Source organism: Silurus meridionalis, chromosome 13, assembly GCF_014805685.1.
Source record: "Silurus meridionalis isolate SWU-2019-XX chromosome 13, ASM1480568v1, whole genome shotgun sequence".
Taxonomy (NCBI): Eukaryota; Metazoa; Chordata; class Actinopteri; order Siluriformes; family Siluridae; genus Silurus; species Silurus meridionalis.
Window position 1 is genome coordinate 27,441,749 of NC_060896.1, and position 23,069 is coordinate 27,464,817.

The 23,069-nt window shown below is 37.4% G+C and overlaps 2 protein-coding genes across 3 annotated transcripts in view; one reads left to right on the top strand and one right to left on the bottom strand.

The window, feature by feature from the left end:
- The first annotated feature begins 188 nt into the window (after positions 1-188).
- On the top strand, positions 189-3,744 carry cmc2 (C-x(9)-C motif containing 2). 2 transcript variants are annotated; one of them, XM_046865177.1, is made up of 4 exons: positions 189-418; positions 1,573-1,671; positions 3,412-3,483; positions 3,623-3,744. In XM_046865177.1, the coding sequence occupies exons 1-4, from the start codon at positions 350-352 to the stop codon at positions 3,704-3,706; spliced, it is 324 nt and encodes a 107-aa protein (XP_046721133.1). In that variant the 5' UTR covers positions 189-349; the 3' UTR covers positions 3,707-3,744. The 2 variants fall into 2 exon arrangements, with proteins under 2 accessions (XP_046721133.1, XP_046721134.1); XM_046865178.1 differs by having other exon boundaries at positions 189-328.
- A 4,704-nt stretch (positions 3,745-8,448) lies between these two features.
- Positions 8,449-23,069, bottom strand: part of LOC124396142 (chromodomain Y-like protein 2) — a 42,959-nt gene continuing 28,338 nt past the window's right edge. Inside the window, exons 3-7 of the mRNA XM_046865153.1 lie at positions 21,227-21,444; positions 16,545-16,717; positions 11,269-11,479; positions 10,853-10,996; positions 8,449-10,254 (exon numbers count right to left, since the gene is read on the bottom strand). Of these exons, the coding sequence (XP_046721109.1) occupies positions 10,096-10,254; positions 10,853-10,996; positions 11,269-11,479; positions 16,545-16,717; positions 21,227-21,444 (905 nt within the window). The 3' untranslated portion in view covers positions 8,449-10,095. The remainder of the gene's footprint in view (positions 10,255-10,852; positions 10,997-11,268; positions 11,480-16,544; positions 16,718-21,226; positions 21,445-23,069) is intronic.

The following is a 23,069-nucleotide window of genomic DNA, read 5'->3' on the forward strand; positions in this document are numbered from 1 at the left end:
AAGTCTGTTTACTTTAAAAGTAAAAGAAAGCACAAAAGTTATATCACCATGCAATAACAATCCAGTGTGTTTTTTTAAATAATAAAATGCTTTGATTATATGTTGTACATTTTAAACAATATTTAATACATTTTGAAAGTAAATCACTCTGTGTGCGTATATACAAATATATATATATTTTATTATAGTGCTGCCATCTATCGGCCATAAATGGAATGCACGCTCTCGAGCATGGTGGATATCAGGACGAAGAGCGGAAGTTTAATGGATTTTTAAAATAAAATAAAAATAAAAACAACATTAAATATCCCACGGAAACCAAATACAGGTTTGTGGTTATTATTATTGCATGTTCCTTAAAAAGAAAAGCATAACCTCCGATTGTGAACTACTTCTATGTGTGCACGCTGCTGTTATTGTAAATATGCTTAATTAATTCATTATCTGCATCTTTATGTATTCATCTATTATTATTATTATTATTATTATTATTATTATTATTATTATTATTATTATTCGTCTTCTTTTAATGCATACACGACTCGAGGTCAAATAATGTTAACCTCAGGCTTTTGTCCTTCACCTTGTTATTGGATTTGATTGAATGATTTAATTGGCTTTTAGGTGATTAATCTGCTTAATTAGGAATTCAAAGTGTACAAAATTATCAGCAAAGGTTTGTGGAAACCCGACCATTAGATTGATATGCGCTTCTTTTTTCGAACATCTCACCCACATTTAGTCCTCATGCATTTCCTGTTAGAACAACCTCCACTCTTCTGGGAAGATGTTCCACTAGATTTTGTGGAGATTCTTACAGCTACAGGGGTGTTAGTAAAGTCAGGTAGATCTTTATGGAGCTGGAATAAATTTGGGTCCAGTAGTTCAAGGGGGGATTTAAGACGTCTTGTAGAAATTGTGTTTACAACTTTCTGGTAGCAGTTTGGAAAAGAAGCACATCTGGATAGAAAAGTCATACTTTTGGTCATACAGTGTATGTTTAGAGATTTGTTTGGCAGGAGATGTTCCTACAGTCTGACAAGCAACAACAGACCCAAACCTGGAAATAGACAATCGTAAAGAAAATGTCTCTGTAGCTAAACAACGCAACATGACGATGCTCCTGTGCACAAACCCAAAGACATGTGTGTTGGTGTTGGAGAAGTTTGAAACTGAAGAACCTGAGCGTCCTAAACAAAGCCCTGACATCCTCATCAGTTCCATTGAACACCTTCAGAAAGAACTGGAGCTGCTTGAACATCTCAACACCAACACTTGATCTGACTCTCAGTAATTCTCATGGAGCTGAATAAACACAAATCCTCACAGTTACACCCTAAAAGCTTTTCCAGAAGATTGGAGCTCGTTATAATGTGTAAGAAAGGAATATGAGATGTTCACCAAGGATATATGAGTGTGAACTGATCACTGAGGCACTTCCTTTTCTGCTCCTCACGATCATATACGTTGTTTTGTTTGCAAGTCTTTGGCCACTCAGGTTTCTCTCTCTAATAAAGATGGTGTTGGATGTAAAGGTCATGATGTCATGCTTGTTTTCTCCCGTATCTCCAGGTACTTCATGATCTCAGGATGCACCCGGACCTGTCGCCGCATTTACACACTGCTGAATGCAATGAACTGATTTCGCTGCTCAAACAGTGTCACAAAGAGGTCAGAAAAAAACATCATCATCCTCACATCATCTGTTTATCTGCTATTTATCTTTTATACATCTTATTATTTCAAAGATCTGATGCCTTCACATGTGTGGAATCTTTAAATAAAACCATCTCGCAAATGTTTTTCCGAGAAATACGTGCGTACAGATAAAACCTCGTTTAGCTCACAGCTAGCGGTGCAAAATTCAGGGACTGGAAACTTTTCATGTGAATTAATGGGAATAAACTGAGAGTTTGCAAAATTGCAGGTGAGCCAATAACAGGGAAGTTAAACGTGGGATAAACTGCAGGATAATTTTGATTAAAACAACCTGATTTAATGAAATTTCAGGTGAATTTCTACCCTAAACATTCACCAATCACATGCACGCAGCACACTTACTGCAGGGTTAATGAGGCCACGCCCCCTATTTGCGCTTATGACCAAACAAAATGTTTATATTTATGTGTGTATATCATATAGTTTATATAAATTTCCCAAAATTTCAAACAGATTCTTATAAACTCCAATAAATTCTCGTAAATTCCTAGTAAGTTTCCAACTTGGAATATTTCCAAAATTCCCCAGATGAAGTTCCCATAGGAAGTTTCTGAAAAATTTATGAAAATTTACCACCCTTTAATAATGTAATAATAATAGTAACAATAATAAGGGAAAATAAAATTTGACGGACGTGAGTTGACCTCGGTCAGTAAAAATATTAAAAACCATTAAAAAAAAATTAACAAAATTGTAAAACAATTAAAAAGTACAAAATCACAAATATATGAAATATTAAAACCATTTAAAAGCAAAAAAGCAAAAAAAAAAAGCTGAAATATCTATTAATTTTTTTTACCTGATGTTCCAGCGTTTGTTCTTCATGGTAGTTTGATGGCACTAGTGTATATTTGTCAAAAGTTTCTACTTCTGGTGCTTTGAAGTGTCAGGCTGCAGCTTCTATCAAAAGTTTGGGAACACCGAGGGTTTAATAGTTTATAGACAAAAAAACACAAGAAATGGAAAGAGAATAAGTTGAAGAAACATCTATGGAGTCCAAATGAAACATTTGAGTCTCTACCAGAAGAACTTGTCTGAGATAGAGAACAGGAGAGAAGATGTGATCAGACTCCCCCACTTAAAGATGGCCAGGGACTCCACTGTTTGTTCCAACATGGTTTAATTCCACACTTCAACGTCTGGACTGCGGCTCATTGGATGCGACTTCACCGTACGACAAGACGATGAGCCGAAGCTCACGTCTGAGTTCTTTAAGTGTTATTTAGAGACGTCTGGAGTGATATCTATCATGATGACCTGCCCAGTCACTGCATCCTAAATCCTACTGAACTGCTCTGAGATGAACTGCATCATAAAGAAAACCAGTGAAGAACATCTTAGACGAGTTTTACAAGAGACACATCAAAGTGTTTCAGCTGAATGTTTGGAGAAACGAAGAGTCCGGATGTAGTAAAGCTGTTCCTCACGCTAAAGGAGGATTTTTTAATGAAAATAAAGTGGAACATCTGGATTGAAAATTGAAAAACCATAAAAGACTCGGTGTTTCCACACTTTGACGATCGATTATAACTACATTCCACCTTCTATCGATAAAGTTTCGGATTCTGGAACGATTGACATAAAACGATTTATTTTCTGTATTTGATCATTTCTTTTTCTCTTTCTCCATTCGTGATCTAAATGAGTTGCATTTCCTTTACGACTGATCGTTATTGTGAAACGTGTCTTCAGCACAACGTCCTGCGCTTCTTCGGGACGTGTAACGATGTGGACCGCTCGATGAGGGAGTGTCTGAAGAAGGAGGTGAGACACGCTTTTATAAAAAGCTACAAAGGATTCGTCCCTCTTTGATCTCGTGCACTGGCGAATAAATAATTGTTCGGAATAAAACCCCGAAATCTCAGGAGAACTTTTACGTTTGGTTCTCATTTCTCTTTTTCAGTATCAGGTGAAGCGAGAACGCAGCAAAGCTCATGCAGAAGAGATGAGACAGCGGATCAGAGACGGTCCTAAAGCCCAACCCTGAGATTTTCTGCAAAAAAAAATAAAAGATGTGAAATATTATTCAGGACTTTTTTTTTTCTGGAAGGCTGACGTTCTGCACAGGACGCTGATCCATAGTGGAACGTAGAAGACGTTAAATTCATTTAGATGGGAATGAAATGATCATTCTGATTATTATGCAGCTGTAAATGTACTAAATCTTTGAGTAGTATTGAATTAAATATATAGAACGTGGCTTCAATCCCAAAATAAAAGAAATACAGCCGAAATACACAAAATGCATGAATCGTGACGTTTATTAGATAGCGTTCTTCTCAGAACACAAAGAAGACACAGTTTCCTACTGACACACACTGGAATGACGACTTCTAAGGCACCCGGAAATATTCATTGTTTAATACAGTGAAGGACAAGTAAAGTTATACATGGCAACCTCGATCCCAAGGATTAATAATAAATGATAACCGGTGACATTTAAAAAAACATTGCTTTGTTCTGTATGATATACACTTATATGGACAAAAGTATTGGGACACCTGACTTCCAGCAAACAATTGTGTGTTGTCTTCTTGAACCAGGAAACCAAACCCTGGTCCAGCATGACAATACACCTGTGCATAAAGCCAGCTCCATGAAGATGTGATTTCCATGGGTTGGAGTGGAAGATCTCCTGCTATAGAGCTCTGATAGACCTTTTGAAAACCTTTGAGATGAATTTGAATGCTGAATGGTCCAAACACTAGTGGAACATCTTAACAGAAGAGCTACAAATGGAGTCTAAATGTCGTATGGGATGCTCTAGAAGAAGCACATAGCAATCTTATGGTCAGGTGTCCACAAACCTTTCTACATATACTGAATATATATATATATATATATATATATATATATATATATATATATATATATATATATATATATATATACACCTTTGTATAATATTCCACAGCTTTGTCGAATTCTCAATCCTGATTGGTCGAATAGATTTTTATAACAGCAGCTCAATTATACGAAACACGGGTTTATTCCGATACGTTTCTATAGTAACTCATTCGCAGCGACTCGTATTTGTATTGTTTATTATTTACGGAAGGAGTTTATAGAAAAATCACATTTCCTCAATTTCCTCTAACAGCATGACCTATTTAGTTTTACATATACTATGATAAAATATGTGATATTAATTATATATACAATTGATAAAAATGACAATTTATTATATTATTAAAATTTGATGATGAACTAAAACTTGTTCCTGAAGTACGATCTGTATTTTGGTAAACAGGATGTAATTATTTCAGATACAAAATTCAGAAAATGGGGGAAAAAAATACATTACAGCAAATTCATCACAGTTTTTAAAAGGAAAATAATTCAGTATTATAAAGTAAATATTAAAATATTACACAGTGGAGCATTTATATTGTATGCAATCTTTTTTTTTTCTCCAAATGGGTAAAACCTTTGTATCTATAAGTTTGTGCACCCCAAATCATATTGCACATTTATTCTTTAGTTTCTAAGTGGCAATTAAAACAATTAAATAACCAATTAAATCATTTTATTTCCACTCGGGCATTCATTCCAGCCTGTCTGGAAAAAAATATACATATATATATATATATATATATATATATATATATATATGTATATATATGCAGCTTCCTGTAGACTTTCTTATCAGGTAGAAAATGAACAGGGCATGATTGACATAGGGTGCCAAAACTTATGCATACAATGGTACTAATTGGACTGTACGTTGTCAATGTACAATGATAAATTATCTCAGCGAAACAAACAAACAAACAAAAAAAACCCTGAAAGTGTGTGTATATATAAAGGCCGTGCCGTTGCACAGGATTTCTCTCTGCGTTTGTCAATAAAAAGCAGCAAGATTCCTAAAGTCATGAATAAACAGACAAACATCAGAAAGTATAAAGATCTGAATAACAAGCAGGATTTATCTACAATCCCGTGCATGCACGATTACAATGAAGCATGTACAAATGCCGAGCAGAATGACGTCATAAATATATATGCAAATTAGCATGCAAATATATCAGCCACATCTGCATTAACGTCCACGAAACACGACAACTCTCTCTGAAACACGTATATATATATATTTTTATATATATTATTCAGTGTTTATTTACAAAAATAATCAAGAATCTGTGGTATTTTGTTAAAAACAGTCCTTTTTACAATAGATTCATATATACGTTACACATACAGAATAACGTCTGCTTTCCAGCGCCACGTTTCCTCCGTCACCGATCCGTTTCATTCACTGCATCAATAAGGATTTAATTCATCGTTTCCTGACAGAAACACAAATCACAAAAGGCTGAAAAGAACCGGGATGAAGTTGTAATTACGAGTCTGCTTCTCCGCCCAACAGAAATAAAAAGAAATGAGGCTTTATTGAGTTTAGTGAATGAAAAGAGGATCAGGAGCAGGATGTGTCATTTCCGAACGCACTTTCAGGAGATGATCGAGTGGTACAGGACGAAATCATGTTATTGAGTCTTGATATGTGAAGTATTGAGCGTCATTAACCCTGTGTCCTAGTCGCAGTTATCGCTGGTTGAATGTGGTGAGGATTTTTTAATAAAAAATTGTAAATTTCATTTTTTTTTTTCACAAGAAAGAAAGAAATCGGTGTCTGGTATTTGGTTTGGTTTCACACTGGATATACTTTAAATAAATGGACAACAAAAAAATGCTGGATGAGGGGTGTATGAGGTTAAAAATGTCCTTGTAATCTCATTTATTCATTAACGCATCAGGAATATAGAGACTGAAAAAAAAAGCCAACCCTTGTATTCGCTTTGTATGAAACGCATTAAATGAAGCGTATGAAGCGTTGCATTTTTTCTGTACCGAAAAAATATGACATACAAATCTTTAACGTTTATCTTCTACACCACTTCCACATTTCAAATAATCAAAAATATTGGAACATGTGACTGGCAGGTGTTTCCTGTTGCCCCCCGATGTGTCCTGTTTGTTTAATCAGTCAGTAGCTCTGAATGTCTTTTCATGGAGAAAGTCCTGGTTTTCAGACTCTCACATATATGTATGTAAAACCTATAGAACCTATACACATATCCAAAACCTCTAAAAACCCAAATATAGCCACAGATATAATCCACAAAATTCCTAAAACCGGAATGAATCAAAATGATGGAAAGACAAAAGTGTGGAGAAGGAAAGGATCTGCTCATGATCCAAAAGTCATCAGACGAGTATAGTGGAGGCCATGTCATGAATAAGGCTGGCATGGCTGCTTCTGAAACAAACTCACTATTTTTTATTGATTGAATTTTGCCATTTTACAGAGAAGTGCATCATGTCTGAGGAAATTGGGAAGAACTTCATCATGCAGCAAGACAACATCCCAAAACACACTTCCAACTCAACAAAGGACTTTATCAAGGGGAAACAGTGGAAGTTTTTAGATTAGCCATGTTAATCACCATACATTAAACCTATTGGGCAGCATTTTAGGGAGAATTTAAAATTCAAAACAAACCTACAAATAATAATAATAATAAAAAAAGCTGTGGAAAAGCATCAGAAAAAGAATAAAGCAGTCAGTCGGTTGCCAGGTTGAATGCAGTTATCGCATGCAAATGATATGCAACCAAAAATTAAGTGTTAGTTCACTTGAAGACCACTGTTCCAATACTTTTGCTCACTTTTGCTTGGTCTTTTAGCAAGAGCTCCAGCACATCTACATAAACATGAAAGCTGAACTTCTGATCGATTATTTCATGTTCATTATTTGATTTTGAACCTAAATGACTTCAGGATATAGCATTTAAAATATAAAAGAAAAACATATCCTGGCCTTGCCGTCCCAATACTTTCGGAGGGCACTATACCTGAACACACACACACACACACACACACACACACACACACACACGTGCTGCTTTAATATCAATATAACCTGTCATTAGTACATTCATTGCTGATTAGCAAACAGAACACAAGGGTTAAAACATTTTGAGAGTCGCATTTTAGTGTTTATTTATGTTTTTTTCAGCCCAAATTCTCTGAAATCTCGGCGTCCTTGCAGCACTACAGCTCTGTTCTTTGAATCGGTTCATGTCAGTTTAAAAAAATCTACAAAATAAAAAAATGCTACAGCTCAAAAGGCATGGCATGTTTGATTTACGTCCTGCAGATTTCAAACACTGACAAAACACTTCCTCAATACAATCGAATAGCAGTAGAGAAGAGAATACCAGAAGAGAACTTTATTAAAGTGAAGATCATTATGATTGTTTTGTTTTATATATATATATATATATATATATATATATATATATATATATATATATATATATATATACAGTACATATACATACATACATACATACATACAGCGGAGAAAATAAGTTTTTGACACATCAGCATTTTTATCAGTCAGTCTAAGTGGGCGATTGACACAAAATTTCCACCAGATGTAGTTATCAAGCCAAATATTGAATTCATACAAAGAAAATAGAACATTTAAATATACAAGTTGAATCATAACAAATAAAGTGAAATGACACAGGGAATAAGTATTGAACACATGAAGATAACAAGGTGCAAAATGGCATGGAAAGCCAGGAGATCACCTGAAATCTGTCAGTATTGAGAAAGAAACCCTGTCATTTCACTTTATTTATTATGACTCAACTTGTAGACTTAAATGTTCTGATTTCTTTGTATGAATTCAATATTTGGCTTGATGCTACATCTGGTGGAAATTTTGTCAATAGCCCACTTAGAAATCCTCTTACTGATAAAAATGCTGATGTGTCAAATACTTATTTTCCCTGCTGTATATATATAAACAGCAGAACGTCGATACTCGTGACCTTGACACTCATGACCTTGATAGTTCATGACTTTTCATTTGGACCCAGACTGAGAATAACTCGCGAAAATGTTGATATTTCACCTAAATTCACGTAAATTACATAAAAAATGTAATTGAAAAACTATTTTATTATTGTATTATTTATTTAAAGTAGTAAATAAAACCTTTATGACGAGTAGTTCACATTATTTTGTTGAGTTGACACTACAGTACATGTACAATTCCGCTTGAAAAAGTAAGTAAATACACATCTATACCTGCTTTATAATGAATATGAAGTAAAGTGTTCACTTACTACTACATCGCAGTCGTTTTACACTGAAATGCAAACGCTGTCCAATCACAGCCCTTCACATTACTCAGAGGCGTGGCTGTATGTATTAAATCGGAAAATCAATCCGATCGTGTGCTTTTTGGAAGTACGTGAAATACGAGTCGTTGATTTTTGCCGCGACTTGGTTTTACGTTGATGCACGTACGTCATCGTAAAATGTCACCTAATTTTCAACTTCAAACTACAGAAAGTTGATCTGCGATCGGAATAAATAAATGAAAATACAACAAAACCTAAACAAAAAAATAAATTGTTATTGGATTTGCATAGACTCATGGATCAGGGATGAACAATGCAGAAGATATCTGTGAATGATCTCCCCATGAAGATATGGTTGACATGGGTTGGAGTGGAAGATCTTTAATGACCTGTAATAGAGCTCTAGCTTACTAACACCATGTAGCTGATTGAATATCTGTCAATCTCCACAAAATCTAGTGGAACATCTTCCCAGAAGAGTGGAGTTTACTATAACAGCCAATGAGAACTAAATGTGGAATGAGATGTTCAAAAAGCACACAGAAATGTTATGGTCAGGTGTCCATACAGGTGGTCAGATGTATAAGTAATTGGTCTATTAAAAGGAGACAAGAAAACATCGAGAACTTCAGTTCATTTACACTTCATCACAAACTACTGCACTTCTCCATGACGATGCTGTAGGACATGAATGCGTTTAAAGGTTTTTTTTCTTTCTTTTTATTTTTTATAAAGAATAATAGTAATTATTTTAATTTTTTATTTCCCAAGAACCTTTGGTATGAAAATTCACCCCATTCGACAAGAAGAGTGATAATAAATTAAATAATACAGCCACAATTATCTACACTGTACATCTACACAGGATTATTGAATTCCTTGTTTGCTCCTGTATGCAAAATGGCTTTTCTGAATAAATAAAGAACGACAACATTAAAGGCATTTCGTAAAATGACTGAATTAGCAGTGTTTTGAATGCTGGTCTGGAAGCATCCTGGGGGGAAAAAAACCTGAACCCTTTCTGATACAGTCAGGATTATAAATAATTAGTATTCTATTAATAAGCATGGACATGATTTCTTGGCTTATATTGACTTCATACAAATTACATGACATCATGGTGTGCTCCGGGTGGGCGAGTCTGCAGATGGTGGGGGCTTTGGGCGGGCGGGGGGTTGGTTTGCAGCGTTAGTGCTGCGGTCACACTGACATTGCGAGATGTTTAGGCGTTGTAACCTTTACTCTGTAAGTAGGTAAAAAGTGCCTCCAGGCCCTTGGTGGAGCACCACAGCTGTTTGAGCATCTGGCACTCCTTTTCGTTCACCTCCTCCAGAATGGACTTCAGGATGCTGCGCACCATACCCTTTGACTCCTCCAGTACCTAAGTGCACATTATATTAATAATAATAATAATAATAATAATAATAAAAGTAAAAAAAAAAACGTGAATATGGTGTCCATAATGCATTATAAATGTATTTATAACTGGTGGAATAGCATATGGTGTAGCGATGGGAAGATCGGATCATTTTGGTGACTTGGTTCTTTGAATCTTTTTTTGAGTCATTTGATTCATTTAAATCCTTTGATCCTTTAATCACCTTCACAGCATATACGGGAGTCACGATTCGGAGTAGAAGAGCCGAGAGATGAACTACATGATTTTGTTTTCTGTTCAGTAGAAAATTTACGAATCACTTTTTGAGACGACTCATCCTTCTGACTCACATTAAAGACTCATTCAAAATTAACGAATCGTTCATGAACGACTCATCACATATGTAGTACCTCATAATTCTGTCATAACCTTGAAAGCATGAACATCTGCCTAAATTTACATCATGTTTCATAAAGCATTGTAATATATTTATAAGAACACTGTCGAGATGAATTAATGTCTGCGTTGTACCTCTTTCTTCTCTTTTTTTATCCAAATGATTCTGATTCGAACAGACACAACACGAGCGTTAAAGATTTACCATGGCGCTGCAGGTCGCCATTTCCTTCACCCGCAGCAGGACTTCCTGGTTAAAGGTGGTCGGCCAGAAGACTTGCGAGACCAAACCTCGGCTACACGCCTCCTGTGCTGTCAGCTTCCTCCCACAGAACAGCATCTCATTGGCCTACAAACCAGAACGTGAGAAAGAAGTCACCTCATTCTACTACAAACATGAAACTTTATTTCCTACTTCAATTTGTTTACAGTAACAGCTCAGTCACAAGACGGTGGGTGTGCAGTGTGTGGAAAATTATCAATAATTACTGAATAAAAAAAATTTTTTTATTTATCTTCATCAATTGTTTAACGCTTTGTGTTTTGAGATCATGCACAATGTGTTTATAAATCAATATAATATTATTTTTCAAATCCAAACTGATGAAATGATTCACTCACCAGAGCCACTCCCAGGATCTGAGGGAAAGTGTATGAGGAGCAGCCGGAGGGCGTAAGGCGCAGTGCAGCGCATGGAGTTTGGAACCAAGCCCGCTCGCTGGCCCACACAATGTCACACAGGGGAAGGATCGATGCGCCCAAACCCAGAGCGGGACCGTTGATGGCCACTACGATGGGCTTCTTAAAGTGGATGAAGGCTTTTACAAAATCCCTGCAGTGAGACGGGAGTGAGACATTAGTGAGACGGGAGTGAGATGGGGGGTGAAATAGGAGTGAGACTGTGAGAGATGGGAGTAACAGGGGTGAGGTGGGCATGAAATAGGAGTGAGACGGGATGAGGCAGGAGTGAGATGGGAGTGAGACGGGAGTTAGAGGGGGTGCAATATGAGTGAGACAGGGGTGAGCCAGGAGTGAGATGGGAGTGACACATGCTGTCAAGATCTATAAAATATCAAACGCATTATAACTGAGAAAAATAATACACTGTACTATAATTCGGCTATGAATCTTTTTTCCTGAAAAAAAGTACATCTTTTAATAAATCAGATAAGTGAAGAATAAAATCCTCAGTGTCATGCTGTTAAAGAAAAATTTAAAATAATAGGGTGACTGGAGAATGTCCTGAAGTATTTTATTTGCAGCTTGTGTAGTGGTACAGATTTACTGTCCTCTGAAAATACCTCAACATACTGCCATTAATATTTAAATAACTGGCAACCAAAGTAAGTACTCCCTCAGTGATAACAGCTGTACGTGTGTAACCAGGCAAAGCCACACGTCCTATTCATCATGTTCATGGTTTTGTCTGCTTGACAGAACCATACAAATGTGTGTATCTTATAATTTGGTGCTTTGAGTCCAATTCTCTCATACTGAACACTGGATGTTCAACATGGACCTCATGGTAAAGACTCTCTGAGGATTTGAGAGTTAGAATTGATGCTCTCCACAAAGAAGAACAAGCCTATAAGAAGATCAGTATCACCCTGAAACTGAGTTACAATACAGCAGTCAGGGTCAAACAGAGGTTTTCCAAGACGGGTTCAACTCAGAACAGACCTCACAAGGGTCCATCAGAGAAGTCGAGTCCTCGTGCTGTGTGTCAGGTGCAGAAGCTGCTTCAAAAATCAGACGCATGAGTGCTGCAGCGTTGCTTTAGATGTTGCAGAAGCAGAAGGTCCACGTGTCAGTGCTCAGACTAAACACACACGGCAACAAGTCAGTTTGCAGGCCGTCATCTCAGAAGCTGCACATAAAAAAGCCTGCAAATAGTTTGCTGGAGGCAACTAGTCCAAAAGTATGAATTACTGGAACCATGTGGTCTGATGAGACTGAGATAAACTTGTTTGGCTCAGATGATGTCCAGCATGTGTGGTGACACCCTGGTGAGGAGAACCAAGAAAATTGTCTCTTGCCTACAGTTAAGCATGGTGGTGGTAGCAACATGGTCTGGGGCTGCATGAGTGCTGCTGGTACTGTGGAGCAGAACATGATGTCCTCCCTTCAGAAACTGGTCCGAACGGCAGTTTTCTAACACACTAACAACCCACAAAACACCACCAAGATGAAAACTGCTATGCTGAAGGTGAAGGTGATGGAGTGGCCGAGTATGTCTCCAGACCCTAACCCTATTGAGCACCTGAGGGGGTCCTCAAGCGAAAGGTGGAGAAGCAACATGTGTGTAACATCCAGCAGCTTTGTGATGTCATTACGGAGGAGTGGAAGAGGATCCCAGCAACAAACTGTGCAGCTCAGGTGAATTCCACACCCAGGAGGATTAAGGCAGTGCTGGATAACAATGGACTTTTTAGCAGTTATTAAGCCCCTCATTAAAAAACCTAATCTGGATCCAAACACGTTATCAAATTACAGACCAATTTCAAATCTCCCATTTATGTCTAAGATTTTAGAAAAGATTGTCGCTGCACAGTTATGTTCCTACCTGCAAGAGAACAATATCTTTGAAGAATTTCAGTCAGGTTTTAGGCCCCATCATAGCACAGAAACTGCTCTAGTTAAAATAACTAATGACCTGTTTTTAGCTTCAGACCAAGGCTTCATCTCGCTGTTGGTTTTACTAGATCTTAGTGCTGCATTCGACACTATAGACCATGATCTCCTCCTAGATCGCTTACAAAATTACATCGGCATTCAGGGACAGGCATTAAGCTGGTTTAAATCCTACCTGTCCGATCGTTACCATTTCGTAGATTTGAATGGAGAGCTATCCAGGCTAATGCAAGTAAATTATGGCGTGCCGCAAGGTTCAGTTCTAGGACCCCTGCTCTTCACAATATACATGCTTCCGTTAGGAAATATTATTAGAAGGCATGGAATTAGCTTCCATTGTTATGCTGATGATACTCAGCTATATATTTCATCTAAACCAGGCGATACAGCTCAATTAACCCGGATGACTGAGTGTGTTAAGGAACTAAGAGATTGGATGACCCATAACTTTCTACTTTTAAATTCTGATAAGACTGAGATTTTGCTCATCGGCCCAAAAACTGGTATACAGATGCTCCAGCATCTCAACCTGCATTTAGACGGATGTTCTGTAACCACTAGTTCAACGGTAAAAGACCTGGGTGTTATTTTAGACAGCGACTTGTCTTTCAAAAATCACATCAATCAGGTTACAAAACAGCCTTCTTTCACCTTAGAAATATTTCTAAGCTAAGAAATATGTTGTCTATATCCGATGCAGAGAAGCTCGTCCATGCGTTTATGACCTCCAGAATAGACTACTGTAATGCGTTACTAGGTGGATGTCCTGCTTCATTAATAAACAAGCTTCAGTTAGTCCAGAATGCAGCAGCCAGAGTTCTTACAAGGTCAAAAAAATATGATCACATAACCCCGATCTTATCGTCCCTACATTGGCTTCCTGTTAAGTTTCGAATAGACTACAAACTATTACTTCTCACTTATAAAGCACTAAATGGTTTGGCTCCGTGTATCTATCCAGTCTTTTAACACGCTACAATCCGCCACGCCCCTGAGATCTCAAAACTCTGGGCTTCTAGTAGTTCCTAGAATAGCAAAGTCCACTAAAGGTGGTAGAGCATTTTCACATTTAGCTCCTAAACTCTGGAATAGTCTTCCTGACGGTGTTCGGGGCTCAGACACACTCACCCAATTTAAGTGTAGATTAAAACGATCTTTTAGCAAAGCCTACACATAACACACATCACATCATAACCTTGTGCTCCAGAACATCTGATCACATGCACATTATCAACTTGTGCTGTTAATATCATGAACAGCAGCTACGCTAATTCCTCTCCACTGCTTCTCTTTCTCTCCCCATCCCGAGGCATCCTGAGGTTGCTCCAGCTCCAGTCACCTCCCACCTCGTGATGATTACGGACCTTTAAAGAAGTAGATGCCGAACTCACAAACATCCTGAACCATCTAGAGACGTACCAGTGCCATTTGGATCCCGCTACATGTGTGGAGTTTTGACATTGGACCTCCTGGAGTGTTTAAAGGCTCTGGCATGGAGAAGCTGATGCTGGATCTGTGGTGATCACAAATGCTGAGCTTATAAAACTCGGAGCTACTAACCATATAGACTGTTTAAGACTGCAGAAAGAACATTACTTATAATCTTATACTCCAGTAATCATGTTAGTTCTCACTCTCCAGTGTTCTGTATTGTTGAAAGATTTATGATCAAACTCTTGATGTCACCCAGATGAGGATGGGTTCCCCTTTTGAGTCTGGTTCCTCTCAAGGTTTCTTCCTCATAACATCTAAGGGAGTTTTTCCTTGCCACAGTCGCCACGGCTTGCTCATCAGGGACAAATGCACACCATTCACCATCACTGTTGATTTGTGTAAAGCTGCTTTGAGACAATGTCTGTTGTGAAAAGCGCTATACAAATAAACTTGACTTGACTTGACTTGACTTGACTTCCCACAAAATATTCACACTTTGGACATTTCTGAGCATTATGCAGGCTCTATATAGGTGTAACATGTTCTGTATAACACATTATAAATGCTCAGGACGACACTGCACTATATGGACAAAATCACTGGGACATCTGACTAAAAAAACCCAAACATAAACGGAGCTCATTATGACGGCACATTGGACTAAAAAAAAGAAAGCACATGCCAATTTTATGGTCAGGTGTCCACAAACTTTTGACATTATAGTGTTTTTAAGAGCATTTATACAGGTTGAGCTAAGTACTATGAGGTACATGCTTAAAAGTAAATGCACATTTGTGCAGGCTTATATAAGATGGCATAAGTGGTTATAACACATCGTACATGCTCGGGACTGCTTACGAACATTTAAATAACATTGTGTCAAATATTATATGGTTTAATGCATGCTACATAAGCTATTATAAATTAACTGTGTAGGAGCATTTTTATAGGCTTATGTAAGGCATTATGCGTAGATATAACGTATTATAAAGTGTCGTACATGTTAGATAAGACTTTATAGATGCTTAATAGGGTTAGATTAGATTAGAAAGGCTTTCTATTATAAATATGCCGTTCATGGAAAGTGTTATCAAATGACTAATTTCTGTAAAAAAAAAGAATAAAGAAAAAAAGCAATTAACTTGTGGTGGACTTGAACTTCTGACTCGGACACTGCATTGCAATTCCCCCTTTTACAGGGTGCAACATCACTCAGTTCATAATTAACTTATGAATGAAAAGTGCGGATTTCAGAAAGCAGAGGTTATAAGTTAAAAGAACGAACGCCCCGAAGAGCTGCACAAAGTTAATAACCATAATTTTTCGAATCATTCTGACAGTAATGATGATTGTGTTGAGCTCCAGGAATCCTGTTACAGCATTTCCTTTGGGAAATGAGTGTTTATTAGAAATAGAAATACTTAAATAAGATGCAGAAGCATGAGCAGGACCGTGGATGTTGTGTGGAAGGACGACATTATTAATTAATGGCACGAAACAAAATATAGTATATAAGTCTCTGTTCTCAGTTATGTTCTCATCACTGACTCCCTCTGTCTCATCCACGTTAACTCCAGACTTCTTACTGCCTTCTGGCTGCTCATTGTGAGCTTCAGAAACTAGTCTACGTCGTGGTGTGTGAGAGACAGAAAATGATGCACCAGTGGTAGATTTAAAAAAGCTGCTCAATGGTTGATGGGCTGAAAACGGCGCAGCGAGAAGAAATGTCACCGAATTGATTAAAACTAAAGTAACAAGTCTGTTTTGAAAATGTACGAAGTAAAAAAGTTGTGGCTGTTACGCTTTTAGGAAACCCCTCTCAGGTTTATTACCTCACTGCCTCAGAAATTCTGCTGCTCTCTTTCCTGCGGTCGGTGGAGAGGCGGCCGATCAGGTACGAAGCATCCAGGCCGCTGCAGAAGATGCTGCCTACTGCACTGAGCAACAGAAGCTTACTGTCGTCCATCGCCGCTGTACCCAGAGCTCGACACACCTCCTTCATGATCTGGGAAACGAAAAAAGAAATAGAGTGAGAGCTGGGCTAGCTTCGGGGAAAGAATGAAGAGAAAGGAGAGTTGACTTACAGCTCAAAAAAAAAATCCTACTCAGATTTATTTATAGGCAAAAGTATTGGGACACCTGTGGTGTGATGCCACAGAGGGAATTTTTTCCCTTCACTTGAAGAAGAAGACTCAAACCTGTTCCAGGATGACACGACCCCTGTGCACAAAACCATGTAAAAAACATTCAAATATGATGATCGGGTGTCCATAAACATTTGACCTTGGACCTCAAATTTTTTTTTTCCTTTGTGTAGCTGTTTTTTATCGTAATGTACTGCATGACAGATGTCGTTATCTCCTTATCGGGAAAATCTTGCGCGTTTCCTCGATCGAAGTAAAAGCGAATGCTGCTTTGGTGCTGATGTCTCTACTGTAATCGCATTTTTTTTACCTTGACCCGTGTTTTTCTTGTTTTCTTACAACTTTTATAGTTGAACATTAAATGGTTTTGACAAACTCTTCAAACTTTTCAAATTGTATTCGATCGTATGAACCGCTCCTGACGTGGACTTTGTGACGTAGCAAATACAAGCTGGAGGGGATTTAAGGATTTAGATGCAGCTATTTACTGAGCTTTGAAAGCAACTAATTATAAGACAGGAATCTACTCTTTTTCCTCCAACTCATTATTACAGTCTCAGAGCACCAGTGCGCCTAATCCTGACAGAAAACACTGCTATAAATAAACGCTAGCGCTACGCAGGAAGAGGCGAGAAGCATATTTCTGTACGATTATAAACACCTTCAAAATAAAATGAGCATTATCCTGAAAAGACAGAGAAAGAAAAAAAACAAAAACAAAGGGTTATTTAGATTTTAACCACATAAACCTTTGAGTGACAAACATTAAACGAATGATTGCTGGTGTTGAGGGTGATGTTACAACCATCTCACAGCTGCTTGAAGGAAATAATCAAGGACAAAACAGCCAGCACGAAGACATCACATGTTCTCAGTCTGATTACACCTGTCGGGATCTCCACAGGGATCCTCCAGAACCTTTTCCTCATCATCTGCCTGCTTACATCTTTAATATCTAAAGTGATTCTTTTATTTTGTAACCTCAGTTGCAATTTCTGCTCCAGACTTTCATATTGTTTCATAAATTCGAATAGCAGTCATGATTTGTATCTTCCATGTCTTCATCACATATCAATGATCACATACAGTGTAAATTCAATTCAATCTAATTCATGTTCATTTGTACTGCGCTTTTAACAATGAACATTGTCTCAAAGCAGCTTTACACAGATAATGTGGTGATAAAAAATTTATATGTTCTTTATAAGTGTGAGTTTGTCCCTGATGAACAAGCCGATGGAGACTGTGGTGAAGGAAAAACTCCCCGAGACGGCATAAGGAAGAAACCTTGAGAGGAACCAGGCTCAAGAGAGAAACCCGTCCCCGTCTGGGTTGCACCGAATGTCCATTTATTACAGATAAACGATGTTGTGTGGTACAGTGATGGTGATCTGAAGCAAACCGTAGTCCTGAGTCAGTGTAGCAGACTGTTGACATTAACTACAGTCCAAATCCATCCTCAAAGCTCCCGTTCTTACTCTGGAATTTCATGGAAGGCCTCCAATCGAAGAAAACACCATCCAGAGGCAGCACATGAGCACATGTCACATACAGATTGCCAATATTTGGTCTTGAATCCTTGACCTTTTGATGACCACTAAGCGACCACTTCCCAGAGTTGAGTTGTTGGAGTTAGTTCATGTTAAATGGGGGCCCTTGAGCGAGGCCCTTAACCTTCTGTGCTCTAGGGGCGCTGTATCATGACCCTGCGCTCTGATATGCGCAGAAAGAATTTCACTGCGCTGTAACGTACATGCGATAAGTACAAAGCGACGTATTTCTGGGTCTTTATCGTGTGTTGAGTTTTTTCATTGTTATAGGTCAGCATCTCTTGTCAGATCATGTTTTTTTTCTTTCTAATTTATTCAAGTCTCCTTGAAATGGCGTAGCTTAAAAGAAATGAAAAAAAAAACAACATCCGACGCTAAATTTTTAATTCATTGTTCACCTCGTTGAGCAAATTAGATTTGTAGTCGTCTCGCGAACGAGTGGGATGTACACACTTATCGCTCACAGAACCCCAGAAACCAGAACAGAAGAAAACAATCTGCTCTGTAAGCCTCCATCCTCGGGGATGAGTCACTGCTTTTCGTCTCTCTGCTTCTTGACAGCACTTGTTTGTAAAGTGGAGAGAATTAAAGCGATTTACAGACAGAACCAAAAGCCGGGAGGAAGAGAGGCGCGGATAAACGCTAGCGCTAAACCCACACTGTTCGCTGCTCAGAGGATAAAGTAGACTTGCCTGAGGATAAAGTTACACTGAAACAAGCATGCTGCTTTTATAAAAAACATTCCCTTACAATGAATAACAAATTCTAGTTATTCACTGGACCCTACTGATAGAAAAAAGTTTAATTTTTCTCAAACAAGGTTACAGACCTTCACACAGCTCTTTAGCAGTTTAGCGCAAAGGTTGTTAGCTAATTTCTTTATTGTCGACTGAAGATTCATTGAATAAAATTTTTTTGGAATAAATTCATAACCACGTTTCCTGTTAAAAATTATTCTAGTGCAAAACATAATATATGAATCAATTTTAATTACCAATTAAATTTATTTACATACATTTTGATGGACTATGTAAATTATTAATTTAATAATCTGGAATGAAGAAGAAGAATGTTGTACATTTTGGGTTTATTTACGTTATTTATTAATTATTATATTTATTTTTTCCTATTTCTTTGGGTTTGGCTCTGGGCTGCCCACCCAATCAAAAGTTAAGAGATCATGGTGGTATTTTCTGGTTTATTTTTTATCTATTTGCTAAAATATATAATAATAAATAAATATATATATAATAAATAAATAAATAAATAAATATATATATATATATATATATATATATATATATATATATATATATATATATATATATATATATATAAAATATATATATATATATATATATATATATATATATATATATATATATATATATATATATATATATATATATATATATATATAAAACCATAAAATGCCATTTTCTTCTTTCTTCCAGTATTGAATAAAAAAAAAGAATAAAGGTATCGAAATGTCCATAATGACTTTTCGAAAAAAAGGAAAAGAAAATGCATCAGGGTTTGCCGAAAATTTGGTTAAACAAAAGAACACAGAGTTTGCTACCTGTGAGTTTCCCCTTTGAATGACTAATCCGTCTATCTTTCTGAACAAACAGAGTCATGAAAAAACTAAAAAGCTCTGTGAAGCATAATGGCGGAAGCTTCATCAACACACACACACACACACACACACACACACACACACTAGATTACCTAAAATACATAATCTTGTCCTCCTTTCATAATCCCCTAGAAGGGAACTCCGAGCAAACATCACACTTGGAAGTATAATTGCAGCCGCAGCTACCTAAATCCTAATAATCTCATCTTTACACGCGAGTCACAGAGGTCTTCAGAGCTCACGGGTTTCAGGACAAAACCAACTTAAAATGCAGCAGAAACTCTTTAAACTGTGCAACAACATTTTCATGTCAATTATCAATGTTATAAACGGTATTTATGAAAATCCTGCTAATAGCAGGTATGCTAGCACAGCTGGGAGCATAGCTAGGAGATGAAGGAAACTAAAATCTAAAATGACTCGTCTTTTAACACATTTATTTCATCTAAAATTTGATTAGTTATATTAACAACTTGGGCATCTTCTCGTTTATTACACTTTAATGATGATAATCACAGGCCACTGAGTTCTTTACTGAAGGAAGACACGGTTGGATCGTAAAGTCATTAAGCCTGGAGATTAATTACACCTACAAAGTGTTAAAGAGCAACTAATCAAAGTGATACAGACGAGATATTTTTTCCCTCAAGTTCATTTACATGTTTATCACTCGCATTTTATCATTTGATCATGAGAGTCATAATCACAACAACCGGAATTAAGCAAACGAGAAATTCTGCCTGAATACAACATAAAAAAATGTTCATAAAAACGTTGAACACAATATTCAGATGGTCCCCGAGTCACGACGGTTCGACTTACGTTTTTTCTGATATTAAACACAATACGTCAAAATTGTAGAAATATTTGGCATTTTGTAGGCAAACGTAGCAGCATATATGCTCCGCCCTCAACTCGCAAACTCGCCTCTCGTCCACATACATATATGTATACTGTTTAATTTATACGGTACTGTAAATTGCTCTGTTTTGCTAAATTATGTACTGTAACGAGTTAAATTATAAAGTAATTACAGTACATTATCCCAGACTGATCATTATTCTTTAAGACTCCTGATGCTGGAATTTCTATTCGTAATTGATTTCATTCTGTGAAGCTGCTTTAGGATAATTGTTATATGTTCTATACAAATAAAAAAAAGCTTTTAACTGAAAGTGCCATACCTCTGGTGTTAGTGCATTGTTGTCAGATGTTTGGCTGGACAGCAGGACGTGTGTAAAACCTTCTTCCTTCCTCACTATGATGTCCCTGAATCTGTAGTTTGCCTCGCTCTGCCGGACGTTGTACCTCAGCCTCTTGTCGAAAACGTAGCCTTTGTCCTCGGCAAGCTTCCTCTTGGCTGAACTGTGTAAATGCGTGTCTCCGTTCGGGAGCGGTGAACCTGCACATGAGTGATGAAGAGTATCAACGAATTTAGCAATACGTCATCATAAAAAGACAAATCGTTAATTTAATTGATACAATGATCTAAAAGGTAAAGGTGCTTTATACTTGTCACATGTACATTACAGCACAGTTATATTATCTAAATCTATAGATTATCTGGAGCACAGAGGATTAAGGGCCTAACTCAGGGGCCCCAAGACTGGCAGCTTGGCAATTCTGGGTCTTGAACCCACAAACTTCCAATCAGAGCCCTAACTACTGAGTTACCATTTCCCTGGAGACTAACGCTAACACTGAAAACGTAAGCCTCTCCTTAATAAAAATGTCACTGTATTTTATTATACATTTAATTTAATTTACATTCCGGGTATATTTTAAAAAAAAGGGAATAAATCCAGGTATTTTGTTACGCAAGGTTGGGAACGCCATTCTACGAAACTGGATTTGATTCTCTGTTTAATACGCCTGCAATGCTTTTTAGTCATTCAAATCATTTGCAAATGTTTCACCACGCCGTCAATAGATCCAGCAGAACTGATGAAATCCTTCACACCAGTGACAAAACACCCTCAGGAATTTAAATCCACTCACCTTGACTTACTTCGACAAGGCAATTTCTACATAAACCTGAAGACAAATGAAGCAGCATATTATTGGATTGTGTCTGGATCTGGCTGTGTGCTTTTACTGAGAGGGGAAACAAAACACAAGTACAACAGCGGCTGGAAAAAAGCATTACATCCTGTACGAACTTCAGGTTACACACCCATGCTGCTAGTAGAGGTCGACCACTAGCGGATTTTACCGACACGAGAGCTAGGTTAGATCCGACTTGCTGATAACTGATTAATCGACCGATAGCTTTTTAATAGTTATTTGATCAAACACTCCTAAAAAAACAGTACTGAAATTTATTACGAAAATCCCAGAAATTAATAATTATAATTATATAATTAATAAATGCTAAATAATAAATATATCTCTCTATTCATGCACCGTGTGCTCTCTGTACACCACGCAGACTCCCATGTAAAAACCAAACAGGCCATGTTTGTTATGACAGTGGACCTCCTCCAGCAACGGATGCAACCTGGAAAAACTATCTGTATGCATATGGACACTATCGGTGACAATTAATTCCCAAAACCAATGAATTGGTTGACCTCTAGCTGCTAGTATAGCACTGTTTCCCTATGTGAGATACCTCAGGAACTTTTTGGATTTACTTTGGATTTATTCTTCATTCTTTGGAACTACCTTTCAGTTTGTTTTACAGTCACATTGGAGGTTTTTGCATAACAGTAGCCTCAAAAAAAATCGATTCGATTTGTCGTTGTGAGGTTCAGAGCTGTGGGATCCCATCAAATCAAGAGTACACAGCTACAGGGGATGTACAGTATTGACTGCTTGCTCATTTTACGCCCCATGCTTGCAGGCATGGTTAACCAGCTCAGCTCACCTCCCCCAGCATTCCTGAACAACCATGTATTGCAAAGCTGCATAACAGAATCTGTTTGCCACTTGGACTCCTCGGCTTCTGGATAACGGTGAAAGAATATAGATAAGCACCAAGGATTTCTATTACACTATTCCATCTGTCCAACATGCAAGGACAGTTTT

Bases quoted from the DNA above. Each gene is read 5' to 3' on its own strand.
- cmc2 (XM_046865177.1), top strand. From the start codon at position 350: ATGTTCCTTAAAAAGAAAAGCATAACCTCCGATTGTGAACTACTTCTA. The intron at 419-1,572 runs GTAAATATGCTT...CCGTATCTCCAG, and splicing joins GTGTGCACGCTGCTGTTATT to GTACTTCATGATCTCAGGAT. The intron at 1,672-3,411 runs GTCAGAAAAAAA...ACGTGTCTTCAG, and splicing joins TCAAACAGTGTCACAAAGAG to CACAACGTCCTGCGCTTCTT.